Source organism: Epinephelus fuscoguttatus, linkage group LG20, assembly GCF_011397635.1.
Source record: "Epinephelus fuscoguttatus linkage group LG20, E.fuscoguttatus.final_Chr_v1".
Taxonomy (NCBI): domain Eukaryota; kingdom Metazoa; phylum Chordata; class Actinopteri; order Perciformes; family Serranidae; genus Epinephelus; species Epinephelus fuscoguttatus.
The window spans coordinates 17,845,640-17,869,252 of NC_064771.1; the positions used below are offsets into that span (position 1 = coordinate 17,845,640).

Genomic DNA, 23,613 nt, shown 5'->3' on the forward strand with positions numbered 1-23,613 from the left:
TTTGGTGGGAGTCACAACATGAAGCATAGGATTGAAAGAAGTGCTTTAATGTTTTCCTCTGTTTTGTGTGAAATATGAAGTAGTTTTAAAACTGAAAATCATGCCTGAGTATTATGATGGCAGTAAAAGTGTCTTCTGCAATGCTCTCGTTGTTGTGTTTTTTGAGTCTGTGTTGCATGATGGCTGTATTGTATTGTAATTATTTCCAATAAGCATGGTGATGATATCAATGTGGTTGCTGTTGGCAAAATGCTAACAAATATCATTGCACATCACTGGGGAGACTGTCAGGCTGCCATCATCATAAGGTGTAACATCCTGAAGAAGTCATTTGACTGGAGACAGAATTTCCTCTCACTGAGTGCAATATCATACCTATATAAAATGTGCAAAAATCTTAATATGTGTTTGCATTTTGCAGTTACTATTCACTCCTTTGCCCTCTGTCCCCTGTACAGTTAAGCTGTGTCCCCTTCACTGTGGAAAACTGTCTTCCTGATCTCTTTAACATGACGGGGGGGACAAAAAAGAATCTGAATTCAGCATTGAGGTTAGTCCTTCATCTCCCGTCTCACTGTACCTTTCATCAACTCCCCCCTCACCGGCCTTCTATGTGTGCACACACATGATCTTGTTTATTGCTTCACAGGATCTGCTTTCATGTCGACAGCCTAAGCCTCTGGACCCCCTGCTCAGCGGGAAGGTGAAGAATGAAAGATCCAGAGCAGCTGAAGGTACGGTACAGTTCGAAATGCTTACCGTGACAGTGATGGATTCATTTTCCTGTGCTGTAAGCTTATATTTATAAAACATGACTTATCGCCTGTGCATAACACAAAGCAATGGAGCTTTGCAGGGAAAAAAATCTTTTCAATATTTAGCATGGAAACTTGGCTGTCATTCAGTTTCTTTATCTTTTTTTTTTTTTTCTTAAATATAGTAGCTTCCAGAAGGGCAACTTTGCACCAGTAATACATCTTCTCTTGTATGATATATTGGGATGTTGTAATTGTAGATCCCAATCCCAAATGTCTTATCGCTGCTGAAAGCCTAAAAAGTTTGCAGATGTTAAGATACTCTGGATTATTAAGTGCATGTGCTAATTTGTATGCATATTTATTTATATATAATGAGATTTCATGGTTTATTCTGACAGGTGTTTTGTAAATCAAATCACCTTGAATCTAAATATTAATGTATAAAATGGAGATATCTAGAAATTAAAGTTGTGTAATGAACTGGCTCAAAACAACAAGACAGGAAGCAACAATAGATTTGATCTTATATCCTTTATTATCAGCTGTTGGCAATTATAATGCACAAAGTAGTCACAGCTTTATAATGTGTGATGATATTCAGTGTTTTTATTTTATTTAAAGTCACACAAAATGATATATATTAAATCTGTCAAGTACAGATAACATCCATGACACCAGAATATACACACACAATGCTACAACATGTATATAAATATAGAAATGACACCTCAAAACAGTATTTAACAATGACTTTAGACAGACTTAACAAATAAATGATGGACAAACACTGAAACAAAAGTGCTTCTATATACAGAGATTTTGATTTTTGAATAGTTTTTCTTGCATCATCCCAAAATATGCATTGTCGATAAACATATTTCAGGTTTAGATATGAAGTTGGAAATGTTGGAAAATGTACATGAAAAACACTCTCTCGACTTCACTCCTCTGGTTTAACCAAGACACATGACGACTTCTGTCCCACCCAGAAACCTGGCAGCATCTTCCCTTTGAAGGAGCTCTTAATCCGCTGCAGCAGTCTGACCTCCTTTGTGGCATCGCTCCCCTCTCCCTCCTTCACTTCTTCAACTGTATAAAAATTTAAGACACCAGCAGGATAATCGAGGTAAACCCCAATGGTGGAGCACTGTGGCACATCCCAGATTTCTGTGTTAATGCCGTTGAACCACAGCTGGTAGTGGGATCCCCCCCAGCCGAGACCCCAGGAATGTTCATTCTCTCCCAGCCCGCACTGTCCATCGCTTCCCCTCCTCCCTGCTCCTTCATAGGCGACTCCGGCCACCACCCATCCTGTATATGTCATTTCCCAGTAAGCTCTGAAGCCCAAGATGCCTTCTTTGCAAAGAACCTTAAAGAGGAGGATGAAAATTAGCTCAGCTTTGGGAGATTTACTTAACATCTGTTTTTCTGACTGTTATTTAAAACCTACCTGAGGGGCATGCTCATATCTCTCTGGTCTATCCAGGACGGGGCAAGTTACATCATCAGTCATGCGGGACACCTTGGATCCACCCTCTGTGATCCACAGCATTTTATTGGCTGTCTTGTCATCCAGGGAAAGCTTGATCGCATCTGTGGGATGTCAAAAAATGTGCAGCCATGAAAGTCAAGAAACTACATACTCTGAAAGTGAGGTAAAAGGTTTTTAAATGATCATTCTTACGTTTGAGAAGATCAGCTCTGCACGTGGGCTCAGGGATGTTGGGTTCGTACTTTGGGATGTTTTCTAAGAGAAGAGAAAGGTCACATTGTCGGTGTTAGATGATTTTTAAATGATACAGTTCAAAAAGAGTTGTTTTTTTATGGTTTACTTTAAAATCTTACCTGTTGAAGGAGCCGGACCTTTACATTTTATCCCTGTTAGTATACCAGAAGCATGACAAGCATTACTCATTGGATATTTTGGCTTCATTGTAAGAAAACGGCATACTAGCAGCTCACAAAATCTGCTCAGAATGTCTTCAGACTTTCAAAATTAACCACTCTGCTCTAATCTTCAAACAAAATTAAAATCCAATGTGCTTCAAGAAAGATCTCCAGATAAACTTTCCAACACAAATTTCTACCTGTGACTAATGAAACCTTTCATGCATTACCTGCAAAGGACTAATAAGTCAGTTCACTCACCAGGCCTGCCGTTTGTCGGCATGATCCTCATATTGGGAGCACTGGTTGGCATCTTTATTTGCTTCTTGCTCTGTTGAGGTTTCCTTAATCTTGGTGTCTGTCAGCGGCGTACTGCTGCGACAATGCAAACGACTTCTTTATATACCCTCAGGAAAGCGGGTATTAAAGGTTTTGGGGGGGGCCCCCCTGGGGCTCCTAGAGAGAGATTTTGGTAAGGTATGTGGAGATAATGAGCTCACTAATGGGCGTGTCATGGAGCCTGCCAAATCAGGATATTCAGGTCAATGCCAACACATGACCTGCTGACCCATGTCTATCTGTACAGTTCTGGATTTACTTTTACAATTGCCCTGTCATCTCTTTGTAATCAAACACATGTCTTGGAAGTTGATACCTGAATGGGAATGCGGCCATACTGTACAGAACAGAGGGGTGGGTTACGGCTGGAAGAACAGCTTGACAGCACTCTGAGAGCTGTGATGATGGAGAGAAGAGAAGCCTGGGTCAATGGAGTTTCATTTGGAGTTCATCTCTGATACTTTGAGAGAAGAGCACTTCAAGGTAAACATATAATGTATCTATATGTATGGCGGCCTATTTCAGCCAATGTAATGGCTAATAAAGATCCTGCAAGTCATTGAAATTACAAACTTTATTGAAAAAATGACTCAGTATCTGAAAATAGTGACTCCTAGAAATTTTGTTTGTATCTTACTAAATTGCTGTCATAATTGTGTTGTTGTTGCAACATGATCGCTGTTTGGATTATGTTCAGGTTATGAAACTCTACATTCATTTACCGTGTACGAATCAGAAGGAGGTGGTTGGAAAGGATGGCAGGCGTACAAAATGCAGAACCTTGGCACAAAAACTTCTGTCTTAGGTTTAGGCAACAAAAAAGAGCTTGGATAAGATGCGGAAAACATGATTTTGGTGAAATCTAAAAAAAATAATAATAATGATAATAAAAAATAGTAAATATTAAAATAATAATGCTGTAGTGTTGCCTATTTTGGCAAGAAAAGAATGAAATTGGTTGTCATTAAACATTTTTGCTTATTTCTAAAGTATGTTGATACATTTTATTTATGACTGAAATGCTTTGTTAGTGAAGATTTGGCTGATTCGTTCATCATCCACATTTTTGCAACTTGCCAAGTAGGTTAATCAGCATTTCCTCTTTATGTTAATAGAAAATGTAATTTGTTGTCATTACGTTTTGCTCAAAATGTTCAGTTTCAAATTAGTTGTATATCACTGTAATTTCTGGGAGACAGGGCTGTAATATCACAAAACAATGACTTAGCACAGTGGCATGCAAAAGTTTGGGAACCCTTGGTCACAATTTTGTTTACTATGAATAGTTAAGTGATCTCCAAAAGGCATGAAGTTAAAGATGAAACATGCTTTTCGACCTTTTAAGCAAGATTAGAGTATTATTTTTGTTTTGCACAATTTTAGAATGGAGAAAAAAAAGAAAAGGAGCACCATGCAAAAGTTTGGGCACCCCAAGACATTTGAGCTCTCAGACAACTTTTCACAGGGTCTCAGACTATAATTAACCTGTTAGGGCTATGGCTTGTTCACAGTCATTACTAGGAAAGGCCAGATGATGTAAATTTCAAAGCTTTATAAATACTCCTGACACCTTGTCCCAACAATCAGCAGACATGGGCTCATCTAAACAGCTGTGCAGCACTCTGAAAACTAAAATAACTGATGGCCACAAAGCAGGAGAAGGCTGTAAGATGATAGCAAAGTGTTTTCATGGAGCTGTTTCCTCAGTTTGTGATTTAACTGAGAAATGACAGTTAACAGGAACTGTGGAGGAAAGGCAAATCTAAATCATCGTTTGACAGCAAAAGACCTGCAGGAAGATTTCACAGACTGTGGAGTGGTGGTGCACTGTTCTACTGTGCAGCGAAACCTGCACAAATATGACCTTCATGGAAGAGTCATTAGAAGAAAACCCTTGTGTCCTCACCAGCATCAGAAGTTTGCAAAGGAACATCTAAACAAGCATGCTGCTTTTTGGAAACAAGTCCTGTGGACTGATGAGGTTAAAATAGAACTAATTAGGTGCAATAAGCAAAAGTATGTTTGGACAAAAAACGGCTGCAGAATTTCCTGAAAAGAACACCTGCCCAACTGTTAAACATGGAGGTGGATCGATCATGCTTTGGGCTTGTGTTGCAGTCAGTGGCATGGGAAACATTTCACATGTAGAGGGAAGAATGGATTCAGTTATATTCCAGCAAATTGTGCAAGCAAACATCACACCATCTGTGAAAAGCTGGAGATGAAGAGAGGACGGCTTCTACAACAGGAATATGATCCTAAACACACCTTGAAATCAACAACGGACTACCTCAAGAGGTGCAAGCTAAAGGTTTCGCCATGACCCCCACAGTCCCTCAACCTAAACATAATTTAAAATTTGTGGATAGACCAAAAGAGCAGCGTATGCAAGATGGCCAAAGAATCTCACAAAAGCCTTTTGCAGGAAGAATGGGTAAAAATCCACAACACAAGAACTGAAAGACTCTTAGCTGGTTACAATAAGTGTTTGGAAGCTGTGATACTTGCCAAAGGGGGCGCTACTAAGCACTGACAATGCAAGGTGCCCAAACTTTTGCATTAGGCCCTTTTTCCTTTTTGTTTTTTTTTAAACTGGAAAAGAAGAAATGTGTCATCTTTAACTTTTTGTCTTTTGGAAATTAGTTCATTCTCTACTTAGGGCTTGTCCCAGTACCCCCTCTTAGCCCTACCCCTTGGCCCTACCCCTACATTTGCACGTTCCCGTGAGGGGTAGTGGTGTCCCAATTCCTTTTTGTGTGTAGGGGTAGGGGGCATAACGAGGGGTAGTGGGTATGAAAATAGCCCTTCGGAGCGAGGGATTTCAGATGCTGACTTGCCAGCGAGGGTTAGACATCACCATGGCTACCACTAAGCAAGAGACGAGGAAAAAAAAGTTCATACATAGCTAACGTTACCATCGACAGGTTGCTTGTTAGCTAGCTAGCTAGCTCGCACTATCTGGCGTCTTTCATCTGTCCTGTTCTGCAAAATTGTTGGACTTTTCACATTACGATAACACGCCAGCTAGTATAACTATGCCTCATGATGTTAGCTGATTAGCTAGCTAGCTGGCTAGCAGAAGTCCCCTGTCGTCTGTCGTTCATCAAACAAAGCATGATGAATGCGGCAAACGCGATCGGTAACGTTAGGATGAATGAGACTCCACTGTAGATGCCGGTTGGAAATGTAGATGGCTCGCAGCTTCCTGTTTAAAATAGTTATGTATGCGTGAACGTAACTGACACGATGACGTAGTCAGTGGTGTACCAATTCCTAGGGAAAGATTTCTACCCCTACCCCTACCCCTCGTCATTTTGAGGGCCAAGGGGTAGTGGGCAAGGGCTAGGGGTAGTGGACAAGGGAGGGGGTATTGGGATTGGGCCTTACTTAACTATTCATAGAAAATGAAATTTTGACCAGGGGTGCATGACACTTTATCTTGAAATAATGAAAAACTTTCTTAAAAGAATAACTTATCTCAAAATTATGACTTAGCATCTCAAAATGAGTTAATAATTTTTTTGCTTAAGATAATGACTTAGTGTCGTTTCTTCTTATTTTGAGATATTAAGTCATTATTTTGAGAAAGGTTCTCACTCTGTGACCATCTCTTTTCATCACATTGGCAGAAATGGGCTTCCATATCTTCTCTGTCGTCTTTTGTGGCCCTTAATGTCCATGTTTCTACACTGCAGGATTAAAATGCTTCTCTGTTAAATATATACTGCAATAAACTGTCCTGTAGGCATTTACTGTGCTTGGAAAGGTTGCTCATTCATATGCAGCTCATCAGTGTTAATCTTGTTGAGCTTGCATTTAGATTTTGAATGCCGTGTTGAGACCATTTAGAAGAAGAATATTGGTACATTTTATCAAGGGATAGTTCCACCCTTAGTGACTTTATATCAAGGTCTTTTTTATTGTGCTTCTTCACATTGTACACAGGTGCAAGATCCTGCTGCTGTGTTGATGCTTCTCCACTGCAACTGTTGCCACTCTTGTTTGCACCAAAGCAGGTGAAACTGATTCACAATCACTTGTGCTTCCTGCATGGACAGACTGATATCCCTGAAGTTTAACTGGCTTGGTGTTACACTGACAAATAAGTGTTCCCTTAATTTTTTTGTGTCCACAAAAGAAAAATAAACTCACATAAATTGAAATGATGGTGGAATTGTTGTCATTGTCATGTTGTAAGTTTCCAAATCCTCACAAAGGCTAAATGAAGATGCCAAATGGTATGATCTTTCCAAGTACACCCTGTGACAGTATATCTTATCATCTCCTGCTTAAGATGGTGCATGACTTCCCTCGTGAGACGATGGGCCCCTGGACACACATATACAAAAGGCCCTTTACCACTTCTCCTACATAGCAGCAAGACACACAGACTTTGTGGTGGTTTTGCCTCTTTTGTTTGTTTTGCATCTCTTGTAGTTGCTATGAACCTGTTTGTGGTTTTGTGTCTCTTTGTCGTCATTTTCTGTCTTTTTGAGGTATATTTGTGTCTTTTTTTGGTTCTTTTGTGTCTTTTTCTAGTCCCTTTACATGTCTTTGAGTGGTTTTGTGTCTCTTTGTAGTTCTGTTGCATCTCTTTGTGGTCCTTCTGTGTCTCTTTGAGGTTTGATGTGTTAATTTGAATGCCATTTTGCAGGTGAACAGACAGCCTCTGGCACCTAAGGCACTTGGGCCTGTGCCCAGTAGGCCTGTCAAGTAATCTATTCATGGATCTATGTAGGCTTTGATCTTACAGAGTCGAACTTCAGGCCAGTGCAGATGGTATACAGTTTCCCTTGACATTGGTTTATCCAAGTCTGTTTTCCAATTATTTCAAGGAGGTCTGAAGGTGTCAAATTTTGCATGTTCAGTAAAAAGTGCCTGTTTTGTGACCAATTTACAATTTAAAAACTTAGTTGAATAGAAGTTGGGGGACATTATGGAAAGTAGTCCAAGTCTCAGGCTGCAATTTCCGCCTTTGTTAAAGACATTCAGACCTACGGATTCTCTGGGAGGCTAAAAACTGAAGCTATGGCCTTGACCATGCAGAGCAGCCACTGAACAGGGTCACGGTTCAGTTGTGACCTTTATGGCAGAGATCACTTCTCCGTCAGCAGTGTTTTGAGAGCCTGTTGCCCCTGGTTTCATATCGTCCCATGAGAGCGGAGATCAGAAGAACTCAGACAGACACACGCAAAGAGGCACCCATGCTCCCCCTTCTTTTATTTTCAATAAATCCTATTGGACGGTCTGGGACAGTTCCGTCAGCATAGCTGCGGTATGTAGTGTTTAGTATGTCAGTTGCCCCACAATCATTGCACCAGTCAGTCATCTGCTTGGGCAGGCAGGAACACAAGAAGGACGGGACAGCCTTGACTGGAGGTTTGGCAGGGTGCCGAAGCAGTAAACACCTGAGACACGCAGTTCGCAGTGGAGCGCATATCTTTGGGAAGGGTTTACGAACAGCGACATGCTTTTTCTTTTAACCCGGGCCATGTGTATAAAGGCATTTGTGGTGGTAAATAGTGGATGTGATAATGCAGGTCAAGAGCATTACAAAGCCTGGTATGATGAACTGAGATACCTCAAGTCAAGTGACTCACAGTCTTCTTAGGTTATTAAGTTATAACAGTCAGGTTATACTGGGTTATATACATATTAGGACTTGGCTTGTTGTGGGCCAGCGCTTAAGAAATATTTTTCACTATATGATTATTAGATGTTATCTGCCTAGAACATTATAATGCCAATTTCCTTTGTTTTTTATGACCAATTAATTGAATTTTGTATCATCCAAATGCACACAAGTATATAAATGTATGTTTTACTGTGAGATTAGGGTTATGTATTTTGTTTTAAAGTTAATATGTGAATGCGGTCACTTAAATGATACAGTGGTGATTTCAAATTCTTTGTTTTTTGTTGTTTATTTTAATATTAAGGAAACAAAACTTCTTATTACTACATACAGTTTAGTTAAAGCTAAACTATAATGAAACATCATATACCTGACAAATCCCAAGATATTTATACAGCTGTATATCAACACAGCTTGACAAAAAATGATGGTAACATTAATATTTTTCACACATTTTTAAAGGTCCAGTGTGTAGGATTTACGGAGATATACTGGCAGAAAATATAATAAGTACGTTTTCTTTAGTGTATCACCTGAAAATTAGAGTCATTGTGTAATCGTTACCTTAACATGACCCCTTTATGTCTATATGGGGAGCGAGTCCTTGTCCACAGAATCCGTCATTTTGCACTGCCATGTTTCTACAGTTGCCTAGAATGGACAAACCAAACACTGGCTTTAGATAGAGCCATTTCTGTTTCTGTGATTTTGTGCCAGGTGCCTCCGTTATCAGCCCCTCCACAATGAGTGTCAGAAAAACAGTATTGTCTCAACATGAAACTGCTTTAATTAGTGTTAGTCCAATTTATTTATTTTTTGTATTTATTTATATATTTATTTTCTGGAGAGGACAAGACCTCTGCTGATAATTTGGCTAAGTTTTCGGGGAAAAATGGTGAGCAAACATTAGCAGGTGCTAGGCTAGTGGCCCATCTCCAATATGCTAAACAGTGTTGGAAAAAACACTGATCTGTAATGTCAAACCAACACATTCTCACTCCAACCTTGTCACATATTAACGTTTGGTCATGGGCTTTCCACGTTGACATTTGACGTGCAAGGTTCCCTGGGTGTGTTGGTTGGGACGTTCTGGAAGTCCATGTCAATTTCAGACTCTTACATGTATTGTCATTTTGTTTTTTTTTTTTATAAAATGCACATCCGTTTTCACAGGAAATTTAACGTTACGTACACTCGCTTACAAAACACACTGTGTCGGTACAACACCATGAACGTTTTTTCCTTTAACAACACACATGGTTAACATTTGCCAACACACGCATATGGTTGGGCTTAGGCAACAAAAGCATGTGGTTGGGTTTAGGAAAAAATAACAGGGTCTGACTTTACAATCTCACAGGAAGCGAACGCCAGCTTCCCGGGTGAAAGCTCCAACCCGCCCTGCTCAGACCTCTGTCGCTTACCCTTCGTTGTTGTCCTACCACGTTCTGTTAAAAAATAATGGCAACTCGTCGTGTATCACGCTGACATGAAACATTGCAGTTTTTTTGTCAGTGTCTGACGCCGGTTTTCGACAACTTCCGAGTTGGTAAAACTGCTTTTTTCTGTGTTTTTACTTGTCCATTTATTTTTAGAGAGGAGGCACCTCTGTGGATAATATGGCTCTTGGTAAAAACTCCTGAACAAGGACCACAGAAGGAATTCTAACCTGGAGAAGTTTCAGCTGGTTGGAATCTACAATCCTCACCACTAGATGGCACTATATCCCACAGAGATTCAAATTTGTAATTGTTTATTAACATCTTCTTCAATGTAAGAACAGGAGAAATAGGTAAATTCAGGCTTTAGAAATGTCACTGCAAGAGAAGTATTAATACGTTACCACATCACATTGAAAATACTCTATTACAGTATTTTTCATACTTGTTCAATATTGCACCTGTTGGACATCCAACACCAGAAACTCTCCTATGCAGATTTAAATCTATGAAGCTGCACACTCAGAATTTGTGTGTGTCTGTGTATGTATCTGTGTTTGCATACACAAATAGCCATATCCACCATCAATAGATCAGTGCTGTCACTGTGCAATGCTCAGAGGTCAGTGGTGGGGATATAAAGTCGGCAGTGGGCGGTGTTTTCTCAGTACCAGAGGGTGTCCTCTAGACATTGAAGCATCCATCTAACCCTTTTTAAGGTAAAACATACAAACACAGCTCCAGTTACAAGCCTCCGGCCTCCCCCTGCCTTTCTATCGGAAAGTTTGACCTCACACTCTTGTCCATACCACTGGCCTTCATCCCTTCACCTCTGTCCTGCATTAAAGGTATATAAGAGTGGTATTAAGCTGGCACACAGTGAAGCCAACAGAGACTCATCTTACTCAGAGAGGCCGGTGACATCAGGGCTGAGACAGGCTCATCGCAGCAGCTTAAAGCCTCCAAATCGAGATGCCCGCCACCACCAGAATCATTTCTAACCCCCGGATGTCGGATAAAGGTGAACTTTATATTCTGCATTTCACACCATTTAAAATCATTACATACAGGAGATGTTAATTTTTTTCAACACAAATATTTTCTCCTTTTCTTTCAAATTCGGCCTTTAAATATCATCGCAGCATAAACTTGTTGGTGCATGTAATGCAGAAATCATTATCAGCAATGCTTTAAATGTAGCGATTTAACAACCCCACTGTGTGTCTGCAGCAGTTTTTTTTATCATCCTCCGAGGCAGATCCAGAGTGAATGGGTCACTAGAGTTAATGTCTGTGTGGAAAGCGCAATATTTCACTGGCTGATTTCACGCTTGTTGCTATGAAGGGCGTATAATGGTTTTACTGCGGGGGAGCAAAGGTTCTCAAGTGTCAACATCATCTGCATTAAAAAAGATTTAGCATGCCGTATGCGTTAAAAAGCTGTCTGCGTGGTAAAACACCAGTCGTGAAAACGGGTGACAGTCAGCAGGATTGTAACTTATCGATGTCAGCCAAGGAAAATGGACACATAAGGACCTGTAACATAAGAGTCTTGCAGCTAGTTTGCAGTCGCTGTTGTTGAAAATAGTAGAATTGTTAGCTTTTTAATGATGGGAATCCAAAAAGTACTTCCTTAAATTTGACAGTATCACTATCGAAACAGACGCTGTGAATAGTTAATCGCACATAATCAAAAACATTGATTCAAACTCCTGTCGCTTGACTAATGAACCCCTGTACAGATTGCGACAGAGGGGGCTCAAGGCTCCTTTTAAGCTTAAATGTTTTTGTATGGTGTCATGTTGTAATGAGGCCCTGACAAAGCACTTATTTTTTCATCACCTTGTGCTATATACAGACAGGTGGCTTAACATTCTCACACGGACTCCCCGGGCCTCCTCTCGACAGACAGATAAATATGAGCTCATTGAGACGTGACACGCATACTGAGCGGCATAAAAATAACCGTTAAGTTTGAAAAATGTGGATAACGATGACAAGTAGATGTATGCGGGGCTTCACCTTGAATCCTGCGCCTCAGCTTTAACAGTGCCATTCAAAACTGGTTGTGATTAAATTATTTTTTTTGCTTCCCAAGATAAACTTCACAAGCTCTCTGAGATGGTGTTTATTTTGGAAATGATGTCGCTTATTGAATTAAATAAAATACATTGCTTATGTTCGTCAGTACTGACCTCTTAATGTTGCTGGTTAGGGGGTAGTCAGGGTTAGGGCTCGGGTCTGGGTTTCAATTAGGCTGCACTGGCTGGCTGATCTGGTGTGTGCCATAGAGGACGAGGATTGGTGATGTGGAAAAGTTTGCACCTTCGCTCAGAGGACTAGTGTTCAAACTCCAAGCAAAGAGTAGACCGTTGGACCTGAGGACCGAGGAAGAGGCTTGTCCAATTTTATGTTTGAGTGGGTGCTGACTGTCCCGGTAGAACCTGTGGTTAAGGTAGGAGTGTTATTGGATGGTGATGTTGGGTTAGGGTAGGGTTGTGGTGGTCTTGATGCTGCTGGTTAGGGGGTAGTGTAAGGTGTTGGGGTTAGGGTTAGGGTTAAAGATATGGATAACAAGTAGATTCATGCAGAGCCTCACTTTAAATGTTCACAATACCATAAAAACCTGCAATGTCATGAGTTAATTCATTTTACTAGAATTCACACCTAGCAATTTTTTCTGCTTGCAAAAATAAACGTCATTAATGTTCTCAGACGATGATGATGATGATGATGATGATGATGATGATGATGTGTGAACAAACTGGGTAGTTTATTTTGCAGATGATGTTGCTTGTTGATATAAATACAACACATTATTTATGCTAGTCAACGCTGACTTCGTAACACTACGGGGATTAAGTGTCCCCTCCACATAATCCCTGTCCTTAGCAAACCGGAGACTGTGTGCTTACACATGAGTATTAGTTACAGAATTGGCATCAGGGCTAATGCATGTTACGCAACTATAATTATCAATTATTACTTCAAGGAAAGTTATGACACAATACTGCTGGCTGTAATCAACTTTAATTTGCTAGCAGACGTAATTATTTCCTGTCTGTAACATAAGCCCCTTTCATTAAAGGGACATTATTAAGTTTAGGAATGAAGCACGTGTTACAATTGATTATCCTCACATGAACTCGTGCAAAACAGCTGCTTTTGCTTTGAGGCAAAATTTAAAATATCATTTGCTAGTTTTTGGATGGCTTTATTTAACTCCTGGTTGTTTATTTACTTCAATAAACAAATGCTGAACCTACATCCCCTGCTTATTCGATTCATGCGAGCAGATCATGTCCCTTCTTATCTCATAAACTGCTCTGAGCGTCACGCTGCACTCCGGTGTGGCTGAAGCCAACCGCAGTATGTGAGGTGTCTTGTTAATTCCAACTGCGTGGCATGAGTCAATCGCTGGCTCCAGGAAGCATGCGGTTGCTGATGATCTGACAGAGGCAGATGGTTTTCTAAGTATACACCGTTTTACACCTCATCACCTATTGAGACACACCTGACACATACCTTCACGGCCTATAGTTTATATATAACAGCTGAGTATCTTGATCTTTATATGCATTGCTCTGGTGAAAACAAATTTTTGTTTTGTTTTGTTTTTTTGCAGCAAAAAATGCTAAATCTGGAAACACACCCACAGGTAAGACAGTCACCTTAATAAAGGCTTTTTAAGTGCTCTCTAGATGCAAATACAAATCCCATCCATCTACAGTTCCCTTGACCTTGTCTGACCTTCTGGCACTCACTCCTCAGAGCAGATCCCAGCCTATGAGCCAGATATCCCCGAGCCAAAATGCAGAGCTGATCTCATCAAACGTAAGACTCTTACTCATTCACCTGTTTAAAATCCTTTTCACAATTTAATCCAGAAAACATCATTTCTTTCTGTTTACTTGTTTGTGTGTTTGTCTGGTTGTTTTCAGACTGGTTCAAACTCTCCCTGGATGACAAAACGGCCAATAAGATGCTGTGGATTGGAGAGGAAGGTGCTAAAGTGGCCCGTATGACTGATGACGTAACTTGTCCCGTCTTGGACAGACCAGAGCGATATGAGTATTCTCCACAGGTACAGTGTGGAGGTGCAGTTAGATTATTTTGGTCTGAAATTACAGTATTTATCATACATTTCTCTTAATGTTCAAAATGGCATAAAATGAGCAAACCTGTCTCCCAAACATTACTTTTGCATGTTACCAAACTGCTTTCTTCATTACGTTTTCCTTGTTACATTCTGTTCAGAGACATTTCTTTAAGGTAATGAAATACTACATTCATGTACCTCATAGGCTTCGAAAGGTGTTGGTTGGGGAGGATGGTGGGCTTACAAAGTTCACATCCAGACTCCTGTCTTAGGTTTACACAACAAAAGCACATTGGTTAAGCTTAGGATTTCAGTTTAATATAAATAAAAAGTAATTAATGACCATGAGTGGGTACTGTATTTTATGGTTGCCTAGTTTGGCGGAAAACTGAAAAACATTTTCAGTGGACATTTTGCTATGGGGTGCCCTTTGTAAAGTGGCTCACACTGAAATTAACAGCAACATTTTGCCACATTTAGCTTCAAACAACGTTTAAAAAAGTGGTGTGAATTTTTTAAAGTCACTTTTTACCACATTTACAGCAAAATTTTAAATATGTTAAATATAATGTCACAGTTCAATCTAAATATTAAATGTTAAATCTAAATGTTAAATCTAAGTCCAAATCTAAATGTTTGGTCTAAATCTAAATGTGAAATGTTAAATCTAAATGATAAATCTAAATCTAACTGTTAAATCTAAATTTAAAATATTTCAAATATTACTGTAAATGTGGTAAAAAAAAAAAAAAAAAAAAGTGACTTTAAAAAATTCCCATCACTTTTTTAAACGTTGTTTGAAGCTAAATGTTAAATCTAAATTTAAAATATTTCAAATATTACTGTAAATGTGGTAAAAAAAAAAGTGACTTTAAAAAATTCACACCACTTTTTTAAATGTTGTTTGAAGCTAAATGTTAAATCTAAATGTTAAATGTTAAATCTAAATGTCAAATCTAAATGTTAAATCTAAATTTAAAATATTTCAAATATTACTGTAAATGTGGTAAAAAAAAAGTGACTTTAAAAAATTCACACCACTTTTTTAAACGTTGTTTGAAGCTAAATGTTAAATCTAAATATGAAATATTAAATCTAAATGATAAATCTAAATCTAAATGTTAAATCTAAATTTAAAATATTTCAAATATTACTGTAAATGTGGTAAAAAAAAGTGACTTTAAAAAATTCACACCACTTTTTTAAACGTTGTTTGAAGCTAAATGTTAAATCTAAATGTTAAACGTTAAATCTAAATCTAAATGTTAAATCTAAATGTTTAGTCTAAATCTAAATGTTAAATCTGAATTTAAAATTCACCCGGGAGAGCAGTGTTTGTGTCCCATAAGATTATAAAGCCAAACCCTGTTCTTTTTTCCTATACCTAACCATGTCCTTTTGTTGCCTAAACCAAACCACATGCGTGGAGTTGTTGAAAGAAAAAGAAAGTTAATTTGTGGTGTTGTACAGATGTAGTGCTTTTATTTTGAAAGAGACTGTATGCAAACAGTAAATTTCCTGCGAAAACTGAAGCGAATTTTGAGAGAAGACAATGCATGTAACAGGCAGAACTTGACACGGTGTCCCAGAACGTCAACAAACAACGCACCCAGGGTGTTTTTGCGACTTGCCACATACGTTATATTTCCTCATCATTTTCATAGAAAACATAATTTACTCTGCATTAAGTTTCCCTCAAAATGTATTTGCTGTTTTAAATTTGTTTTATATAAACGTGATTTCTAAGAGACAGGGCTGAAAATGAGATAAGAGTTCCATGAAATTATTGTCACCATGCCATAGGCGGTGGAGTTTGATGTGATTGTAAAGCACAGTATTATGATCCAGAGGGATGTCCCCTAGGTTTATTTATACCTGAGCCAACTGCTTTGGCATTGCAAGTCGGCGAAAGCAACGCTGCTTAAAATTCTTCTCAGTGGCAGCTGTAATAAATCACAGGTTATGTTGGATTACCCCTAAATTACATTGTCATTCCCATCCACATTCCAAAAGGTTCTCTGCAAAGAAGGCATCCTGGGCTTCCGAGGCTACTGGGAGGTGGAGTTCACCGGGTGGGTCGTGGTCGGGGTCGCGTACGAACGAGCAGGGAGAAGGAACACCGATGGGTACTGCGGCCTGGGAGAGAACGAGGAGTCCTGGGGCCTCGGCTGGTGTGGTTCCAGTTATCAAGCCTGGCACAAAGGCGACAATGTGGAGATTAAAGATGTACCTAAGTACACCACAATCGGTGTGTACCTTGACCAGCCTGCTGGTATCCTCAATTTCTATGGTGTGGAGGAGGTGAAGGAGGGAGAGGAGAGCACAGGAGGAAAGGAAGTCAGACTTGTGCAGCAGGTCAGGTGCCCCTTTGAGCAGAAAATGATACCAGGGTTCTGGTTAGGGCCTCAGTCACAGTGTTGGATGATAAAGCAGGAGGAATAACGGACTAATCATATCTGAAAGTTAGTGATTAAAAGCTTAGTTGTAGAGCTACAGTCATGGCAGCTTTAAACACAAAAGGACTGGACAACACATTTGTCTTGCATAAGCCTACATAAATCCTGCACACATTACATCATAGTAAAACATTAGCGCCTATGAGATATATTCCTCATAGTATCTCAGAGGCAAATGTACAGTACATAGGTTTGTACATTTCAGGCATGCAAAGTGCAATCACCTTTGACCTCATGCTCTTTTGGACTTTTCTGTAACCACAGGACAACTCAAGGTTTATACTGATATATTTACATGTATTTTTATTCCTCCATTGTTATTGTATGCTAAGAATGTACAGGGTTACCTCGTTTGGTATGAATGTATACAGACTGTAAAGTTTAAATAAATGATAAAACATTGAGTGAGACACATTTTGTCCTGGCTTGGTGATATTATAAACAATGTTGTACATACATATTATATTGTCAGTACTCTGATAATAAAGCAAAGAGGTATTTGTTTGACATACTGTGGTGTTTAAGCTCACATTTTAGTTTCCTTAAAGTAGGCTCTAAGCATATACTGCCCACAAAGTTGATGTAAACAAATACCAACACTCTTGACTCTGTGACACAGTTTTCCACCAGAGGCAGAGCAGGGCAGGGGTTGGGGTCATCTGGTGCTCTGGCACTGAATATTTTCTCAGAAGCCCAGAATATCTTCATAGCTTTTAAAATACCTTGAACTTTGTGTCATTAGGATGATAATTTATGCCCATGTTTTTTATCCTACTATGCTATTCCATAAAGAAATCTAATATAGGCTTATTGAGTAAATGTTCTTCTGTTGGCCTTGATTTCCAGTTAGAGCAGCCCAGACTATTATGGCTCAGAATCAACTGTAATTCATTTTTTCCAATTTAACAATAGCTGTGATTAAATGGATAATATTTCGTTAATCTGATTGAAATAATTCTGATTAGAGATTCAAAGTTAACTGTTTACATGCGCTAAATATAGTGATCTGATAAGTTGTGTGTTTACATGCATTAAATCAGAACTGTTTTTGACTTGCACAAAGTGATTCTGTGTGTTGTAAGGCATCTAATCTGCTGGAAATATAACTGAATATGTTTTTAAACTTTATTGAGAAAATTCAATTGATTCAATACACAAACAATAGATTAAACAAATACTTCCAGTTGTTAATACAATTTAGTAGTGATTACAGTCAGTTTAGTCCACATTATTTTCTGCAACTACAAATTACAGATGTCCCCTAAACATCTCACATGCATCAGTAGATACTTTAATTTACTAAAGTTCCCTAAAGGCCTCATATACAGGCAACTGCTAACATTTAGTGAATTTGTGAATCCTAGGATAGTGAACTGTTGGCCGAATACTCTACCTTACTCTGCCTCTGATTGGCTTACCCTATCATTATTAACCTAACCCTAACCAATCTAACCAATAAAGGCAACGAGTACTTGCCAGTCCTTCTCTATCCTAAATGAGATTATTGTTAAGTCCTGCGGCAATTCAGCTTGTAGCACCAATGAGCAGTAAATAATTTTTCAAACTGAACGATTCTCTGTCATAATCAGCAGAGGGAGGCTTGTAGAAACAGCTGTTGTATGTCGTGCACAACACACGCACCATCGACACTGCCTAATGTTACCTCCATGTAGCGTGAACGTGTGGAAAGAATATATTTATTCCAGCTGGAGAGAAAAGATTAGATTACATGGTAATTGGATGCTAATATTTTTCCTGTTGAATGGATTATCTAAGATTTACATCACCCCTCTGAAACCAATTTAAAATTCCTACCAATCATCCCTGATCAGGCCGGTCTCTTCTAATTTCGGTGTTTACATGAAGCTATTCTGACTGGGCTATTTAGGGTCAATCTAAGCGCACCTGTTCAGTCTGTGAACTCTTCTCCAGCATCGTATATTAAAAAAAAAATGTGGTTTACACCCACCTTACCGATGTTATCAGACAATTTTACTTCTTTTTAGGTGACAGGTGTCAGAATTATCCTCAGAATTTGTTGGGTTAGATACAAAATAGGACATTGGCTCTACATGATGATTTTCTTTTTGGCAACTGTCACGTTTTCCCTAAACGAAGTACGGATTTTAAGACATTCCATTGTCTCAGATGGCTTGAAAAATAATGCCTATAGCTCTCTCCCTGGAGAGCATGCCCTCAGATCCCCCAATTTTTGGACTGAGCCCAAAATGCTTACAATATCTGGCTCCGGCCTTGGTTTCTACTGCCGTGTCTAAGGTGTCGCATAGATATAGGAATTAAGAACAGAAAGACTGTGTCAGCCATAAATCTGTGACATACTTTAACATATTTTGTCTGGTCTTCATTTATGTGATTCTGTTTCCACATGTACCGCTTGTGCTGACAACACTGACAGGGCCGGTTTCTTAATCTTACCTTCACTTGTGTTCGGAGCCATCCTCTTGCTTTTCTTAACAGACTCCTTAAGTTTCCTGGGTGTCAAATGTCTCCGCTAGCCTCTCTTATATCCATATGTCAAAGTCAAGTGCATACACCCACTTGACCCCTGCTGAGCAGCCGCTTCACTGACCTCAACACCTCCTTTAGACACACCTCAAGCCCCCCTGCCTCATCTACACTTAGGGTATAAAAGTCAAGAGGAAGACGAAGACTTTACACTTTTACCTTTGGATGATTGAAAGGATTTCAAAGCATCTGGACGTGGATCACAAGCGCACAGCCTCAAGATGCCCACTAGACCCAATTCTGCAATAATCCTGCCAGAGACCAACAAACCAGGTACTACATACATTTTATCCACATCAAAAAAACATTTGCATTGTAACAAATGTATCGGCATCCTCTCAAATGAGCAAATTGATTGTATCTGACAATGTGGCCGGATGAGCCTCAGCAAAGTGTCTTTAGATGTACATTATGATGCTGAACTCTCATTAAACATTGTTGCCTCTGCCTGCTCCTGGGTTGCGGTAGCTGCCTTGTCAAACACTGTATTATGGATTTTGTGAGTGTGCTTACATAGATGCCATAAATCCCTCATTATACGGAATAAGTAGGAGGCAGGTGTCACACCAAATGAGACGTGTCAAAACACCCACACGAAAATTTGAGTTTTGGGTCATGTAAGAGCTTTACCTACAGTCCATGCTGTACCTTTTAATAGAGTGTAATTTGATTGTTTTCTATAGATGTGCAGTATGATATCTTGGAATAAAAAACTCGTAGAAGTAGAAGTGGGCATGACTATACCTTAGCCCAATTAGTGGGAAATGACGATACTACCTTTTCACAATAAGACCCCAACTGTTCAACGACAATTCGTCAAACTCTCCATATATTTACAATATTAGAAATGTAAGCATCTAGTCTAACCTTTGCTCTACACCATTTTAGGGAAGAAAATTAAATCCATCAAGAAGGAGAAGACAAATACAGGTAATGGTCTTGATGCATTTGTTTAAACTCTTCTTGAGATGAGCATTAGTTTGTATTTAATCCAGTTTCCTCTCCTTCCAGAAAAAGTGTCTGTCTATGTGCCGAACATTCCAGAGCCAACGAGCAGAGCTGAGCTCATGAAGTGTATGAACAAATCCCCCCCCCCCCCCCGACATCATTTATGTTCAGCAATATTTTTCAGGATTTAAAAGCTGCTATTGCTTAATTTTCTCCCGTAGACTGGATCCATTTGACTTTGGATGACAAGACTGCCAACAAGATGTTGTGGATTTCTGACAACGGGTCGAAGGTGTGTCGTAGAACTCAGGAGGTTTGTCCTGTCCTGGATAGACCAGAGAGATATGAGTACTCCCCACAGGTGAGTCATCAGGTATTACAAATACAAATACAGGCTCTCAGATAAAGCGACAAATGTTTATATTTCTTTCTTTTTTCGTTTCTTCAAAGGTGGTGTGCAAAGAGGGTATTTGGAACACGAGGGCTTACTGGGAGGTCGAGTACTCAGGATGGGTGGTAATTGGAGCCACCTATGAAGGAGCAGGAAGGAGGGCAAACTGTGGGCCGAGCGGCCTTGGAGAAAACGAGGAGTCCTGGGGTCTGTGCTGGTCAGGAACGCGTTACCAGATCTGGTTCAACTGCGTAAACAAAGACATAAACGATGTCCCGTACTGCTCCACAATTGGAGTTTACATCGACCAGCCTGCAGGGATTATGAGCTTTTATGCTGTGAGCGGTGAGGGGGCAGAGAGGGAGGTTAAGCTGTTGCAAAAAGTTAAGACCACTATTGAGAAAAAGGTTCTCGCAGGTTTCTGGATGGGAATTGAATCCTCATGCACAATACTGAAGATACCAGAATGAATCACTGAAGCTTGATCAAATGATGCTTTAGTCAGGTTTTGACACTTGAGCCCCAGCCTTTGCTGGGGCACAAATTCCTGTAACTCTTATACAATACCTTAAATAGAATTTTATCACGGGTAATCTAACTTTAAGAATATTTTTATTTTTGTGTACTTCTTTGTTTGATTCTTGTGTACATTTTTTGTCTGATGCTCTTTTCTTGTATCCTGTATGTGTGGCTCTACTGTATAGCATCAGATTGCATATTTATTGACTGATTATGATATTCGTGAATGTTGAGTGTCTTGTGACATTAAAAAATCTGAAATAAAGAATATACTTTTTAATCAAAATTCCCATTTTCTTTGTCATTTGTCCAACTCATGACTGTAAAGGTTTGATTTTGTCAAAACTTTAACTACACGCATTGTCTACAGACAGCCAGTGCGTAGAGAAGATTTTCGCACATTTAAGGTCTATCAGACCTTCATTAGAGCATACATGAATCAATAATGGACAAGCAGGTAAAAGTAATTGCCAATCCCTCATGCCCATTACACTCCGAGTTTGAGCTGCTCCCATCTGGGCATCAAATTAGGGTTCCAAGAACCAACTTGAACATATAAAGATGTCCTTTATCCCCTATGCCATACAAGCAATGAATATAGAATGACTGTATAAGGGAACACTACTGTTTTTATAAGATGTGCTCTCTTTTATTATTTATATAACTTATTGGTCCTACCTGCCTATTGGCTATCTATCTATTGTTTGAGTACTAAATGAGTGTACTGTGAGGCAAACAAATGAAAGCCATACTTGGTATACAGTACCAAAATACAAGAAAAGGGGGTGAAAGACAGGGAATACTGAAAAAAGCACATATTCAGTCTGAAAGCACCTAAGTGTGAAGAATCTTTTCTGCCAGCTTGGACTTATTGATGTTTCCAGCACCTGGTTGTCCTACATCATCAGATAACTATCCAAAATGGAAAAAAAGGCGCTTGACCTCATTTATGGCTCTTATTTCTCCATCTGTAATCGCTCCCTGATGGGTAAAAGATTCTGTGTGTTGCTCAGATAAGGTTGCACACACAGTGCAAAGTGCTCGCTGCATTGATCCCCTCTGGATTTCAGCTGAGTAGAGGAGAAGGAGCAAGGGGCTCACTTTGATATGTGAGAGGCTGCAGCCTGAAGATCGCTTTCCTACGGTGACAGATGGGCCTCAACTCCTGACGCCTTCACACCTAAAGCTTCACGTGAACGAAAAGTGGGGCACATGGTGATACAAAGAACTTTCACACTCCCGAAGGAGCATCACACAACCTCATATAAGTATAAGAGGCGGCAAGAAGAAGAAGTGAGCGTCATTCCCTTTAACTGCTGTCATTTCTCTTAAATACTGTACAATGAAGGTCATATGTGGCTGAGATAACTTGGGATACGATATTAAACATATATATAGACATATGAACCCTTATGCAAAGGGTAGTAGAGCCAGCACTCTTCCAGAAGTGGGTCGACAATGATCTGAATTAGAATTAATAGGTTTGTGGTTATAATTATCAAATGAGTGAAACAATGTGATGATGTGAAAGGGGTCGCTCATAGTGATGAGTACAGAATTATCACTAGAATCAGCAACTCCCCTCAGCTTTATAGAGCTTTTGGCTGTCGGGTCACAACTTCACTCTTTTGGTTCACTCTCACTGCCACAGCAGGCGGCTGTTCTCAGCTAAAAACCCTAAAATCCCACTGTACGCTACCTGCTCTGCACCAGACAGCAGACAAACAAAGAAAATGTCAACATAGTGGAGCATTTAGCAACCAGAGAGCCAGATATTTCAGCCTGTTCTCATTTTTGGGACTCCAGAATCAGTTATTGTAAGTTTAATAACAAATATATGGCACACTTTTAATTTTGCTCAAAGTAATTATTTAAATTCTACACCAGCTTTATTTAAAGTTTCCTCATTTCTCATCAAACCTGCATATTAGTCTGTCATGCTCATAGATGGCAGATAATGCTACTTGGCTCCAAAAGCATTTAACGATAGCAAAAGTTCATCCCCAGCTGCAGTAATGTTAGCCAGCAACTATTAAGCTACTATATAAAGTACACTGATTATAATAGTAGATGCTTTTTCACATACTCTCATCAAAATGTAATTTTTGAACATGTAACATAGTTTTTCGATGTACAACAGTGTGTGTAAGTGGTGATGTAAATCATAGTGTGGGATTTGTCCCTCTACAAACTTATGTGAGGTAACAAATTATAATAAGGTACACAAAAAACAAGTCGTTACTAAGGAACTAATGAGGAACAAATGAGTTACAAACGGTTAGCTAATGGTCAGTTCTTGAGTAACTCCCAATCAAATGTCATACAGTTGCTAATCATTAGTTAATAATTAGTTAATTATTATTGGGTAAGGTAACTAATGATTTAATGATTTCCTAATATGGAATTTCTACCATGTACCACCATAATGGCCATGTATGGAAAGTATTCTAGGCCCAATCTCATATTCCACTGGGTGCAAATTCCCAATGGCGTACTGGATGAATATTTTTACACAGTAGATAAAGGTCATCACACCTCACAAACAGTTTTAAAAACACTTCATAAATTTTTAAAGGACATATAAACAAATATTTGTTTCGCTCATGGTTTAAATAAA

The 23,613-nt window shown here is 39.3% G+C and overlaps 3 protein-coding genes across 4 annotated transcripts; 2 read left to right on the top strand and 1 right to left on the bottom strand.

Moving 5' to 3' along the window:
- Positions 1-1,565: 1,565 nt before the first annotated feature.
- On the bottom strand, positions 1,566-3,002 carry LOC125880785 (stonustoxin subunit beta-like). The gene is made up of 5 exons (XM_049563507.1): positions 2,907-3,002; positions 2,604-2,636; positions 2,443-2,505; positions 2,209-2,351; positions 1,566-2,127 (listed from the first exon to the last, which is right to left on the bottom strand). Exons 1-5 carry the CDS (start codon positions 2,956-2,958, stop codon positions 1,699-1,701), a joined length of 720 nt encoding a protein of 239 aa, XP_049419464.1. The 5' UTR covers positions 2,959-3,002; the 3' UTR covers positions 1,566-1,698.
- A 7,871-nt stretch (positions 3,003-10,873) lies between these two features.
- LOC125880605 (tripartite motif-containing protein 16-like protein) lies at positions 10,874-17,024 on the top strand. 2 transcript variants are annotated; one of them, XM_049563205.1, is made up of 5 exons: positions 10,874-11,079; positions 13,683-13,715; positions 13,829-13,891; positions 13,999-14,141; positions 16,170-17,024. In XM_049563205.1, the coding sequence occupies exons 1-5, from the start codon at positions 11,031-11,033 to the stop codon at positions 16,596-16,598; spliced, it is 717 nt and encodes a 238-aa protein (XP_049419162.1). In that variant the 5' UTR covers positions 10,874-11,030; the 3' UTR covers positions 16,599-17,024. The 2 variants fall into 2 exon arrangements, with proteins under 2 accessions (XP_049419162.1, XP_049419164.1); XM_049563207.1 differs by having other exon boundaries at positions 13,834-13,891.
- A 2,335-nt stretch (positions 17,025-19,359) lies between these two features.
- LOC125881268 (tripartite motif-containing protein 16-like protein) lies at positions 19,360-20,947 on the top strand. Its single transcript, XM_049564356.1, has 5 exons — positions 19,360-19,411; positions 20,027-20,068; positions 20,150-20,212; positions 20,308-20,447; positions 20,537-20,947. Exons 1-5 carry the CDS (start codon positions 19,360-19,362, stop codon positions 20,945-20,947), a joined length of 708 nt encoding a protein of 235 aa, XP_049420313.1.
- The last annotated feature ends 2,666 nt before the right edge of the window (positions 20,948-23,613 follow it).

What these genes read in the sequence shown, in the direction of transcription:
- LOC125881268 (XM_049564356.1), top strand. Translation starts at nt 19,360, where the DNA reads ATGCCCACTAGACCCAATTCTGCAATAATCCTGCCAGAGACCAACAAA. An exon ending in GCCAGAGACCAACAAACCAG is followed by an intron (nt 19,412 to 20,026) that starts GTACTACATACA and finishes ACACCATTTTAG; the next exon opens with GGAAGAAAATTAAATCCATC. An exon ending in GAAGGAGAAGACAAATACAG is followed by an intron (nt 20,069 to 20,149) that starts GTAATGGTCTTG and finishes CTCTCCTTCCAG; the next exon opens with AAAAAGTGTCTGTCTATGTG.
- LOC125880785 (XM_049563507.1), bottom strand. Translation starts at nt 2,958, where the DNA reads ATGCCAACCAGTGCTCCCAATATGAGGATCATGCCGACAAACGGCAGG. An exon ending in GCCGACAAACGGCAGGCCTG is followed by an intron (nt 2,637 to 2,906) that starts GTGAGTGAACTG and finishes GTATACTAACAG; the next exon opens with GGATAAAATGTAAAGGTCCG. An exon ending in GATATGAGCATGCCCCTCAG is followed by an intron (nt 2,128 to 2,208) that starts GTAGGTTTTAAA and finishes CTCCTCTTTAAG; the next exon opens with GTTCTTTGCAAAGAAGGCAT.
- LOC125880605 (XM_049563205.1), top strand. Translation starts at nt 11,031, where the DNA reads ATGCCCGCCACCACCAGAATCATTTCTAACCCCCGGATGTCGGATAAA. An exon ending in ATCTGGAAACACACCCACAG is followed by an intron (nt 13,716 to 13,828) that starts GTAAGACAGTCA and finishes CTCACTCCTCAG; the next exon opens with AGCAGATCCCAGCCTATGAG. An exon ending in GATATGAGTATTCTCCACAG is followed by an intron (nt 14,142 to 16,169) that starts GTACAGTGTGGA and finishes ACATTCCAAAAG; the next exon opens with GTTCTCTGCAAAGAAGGCAT.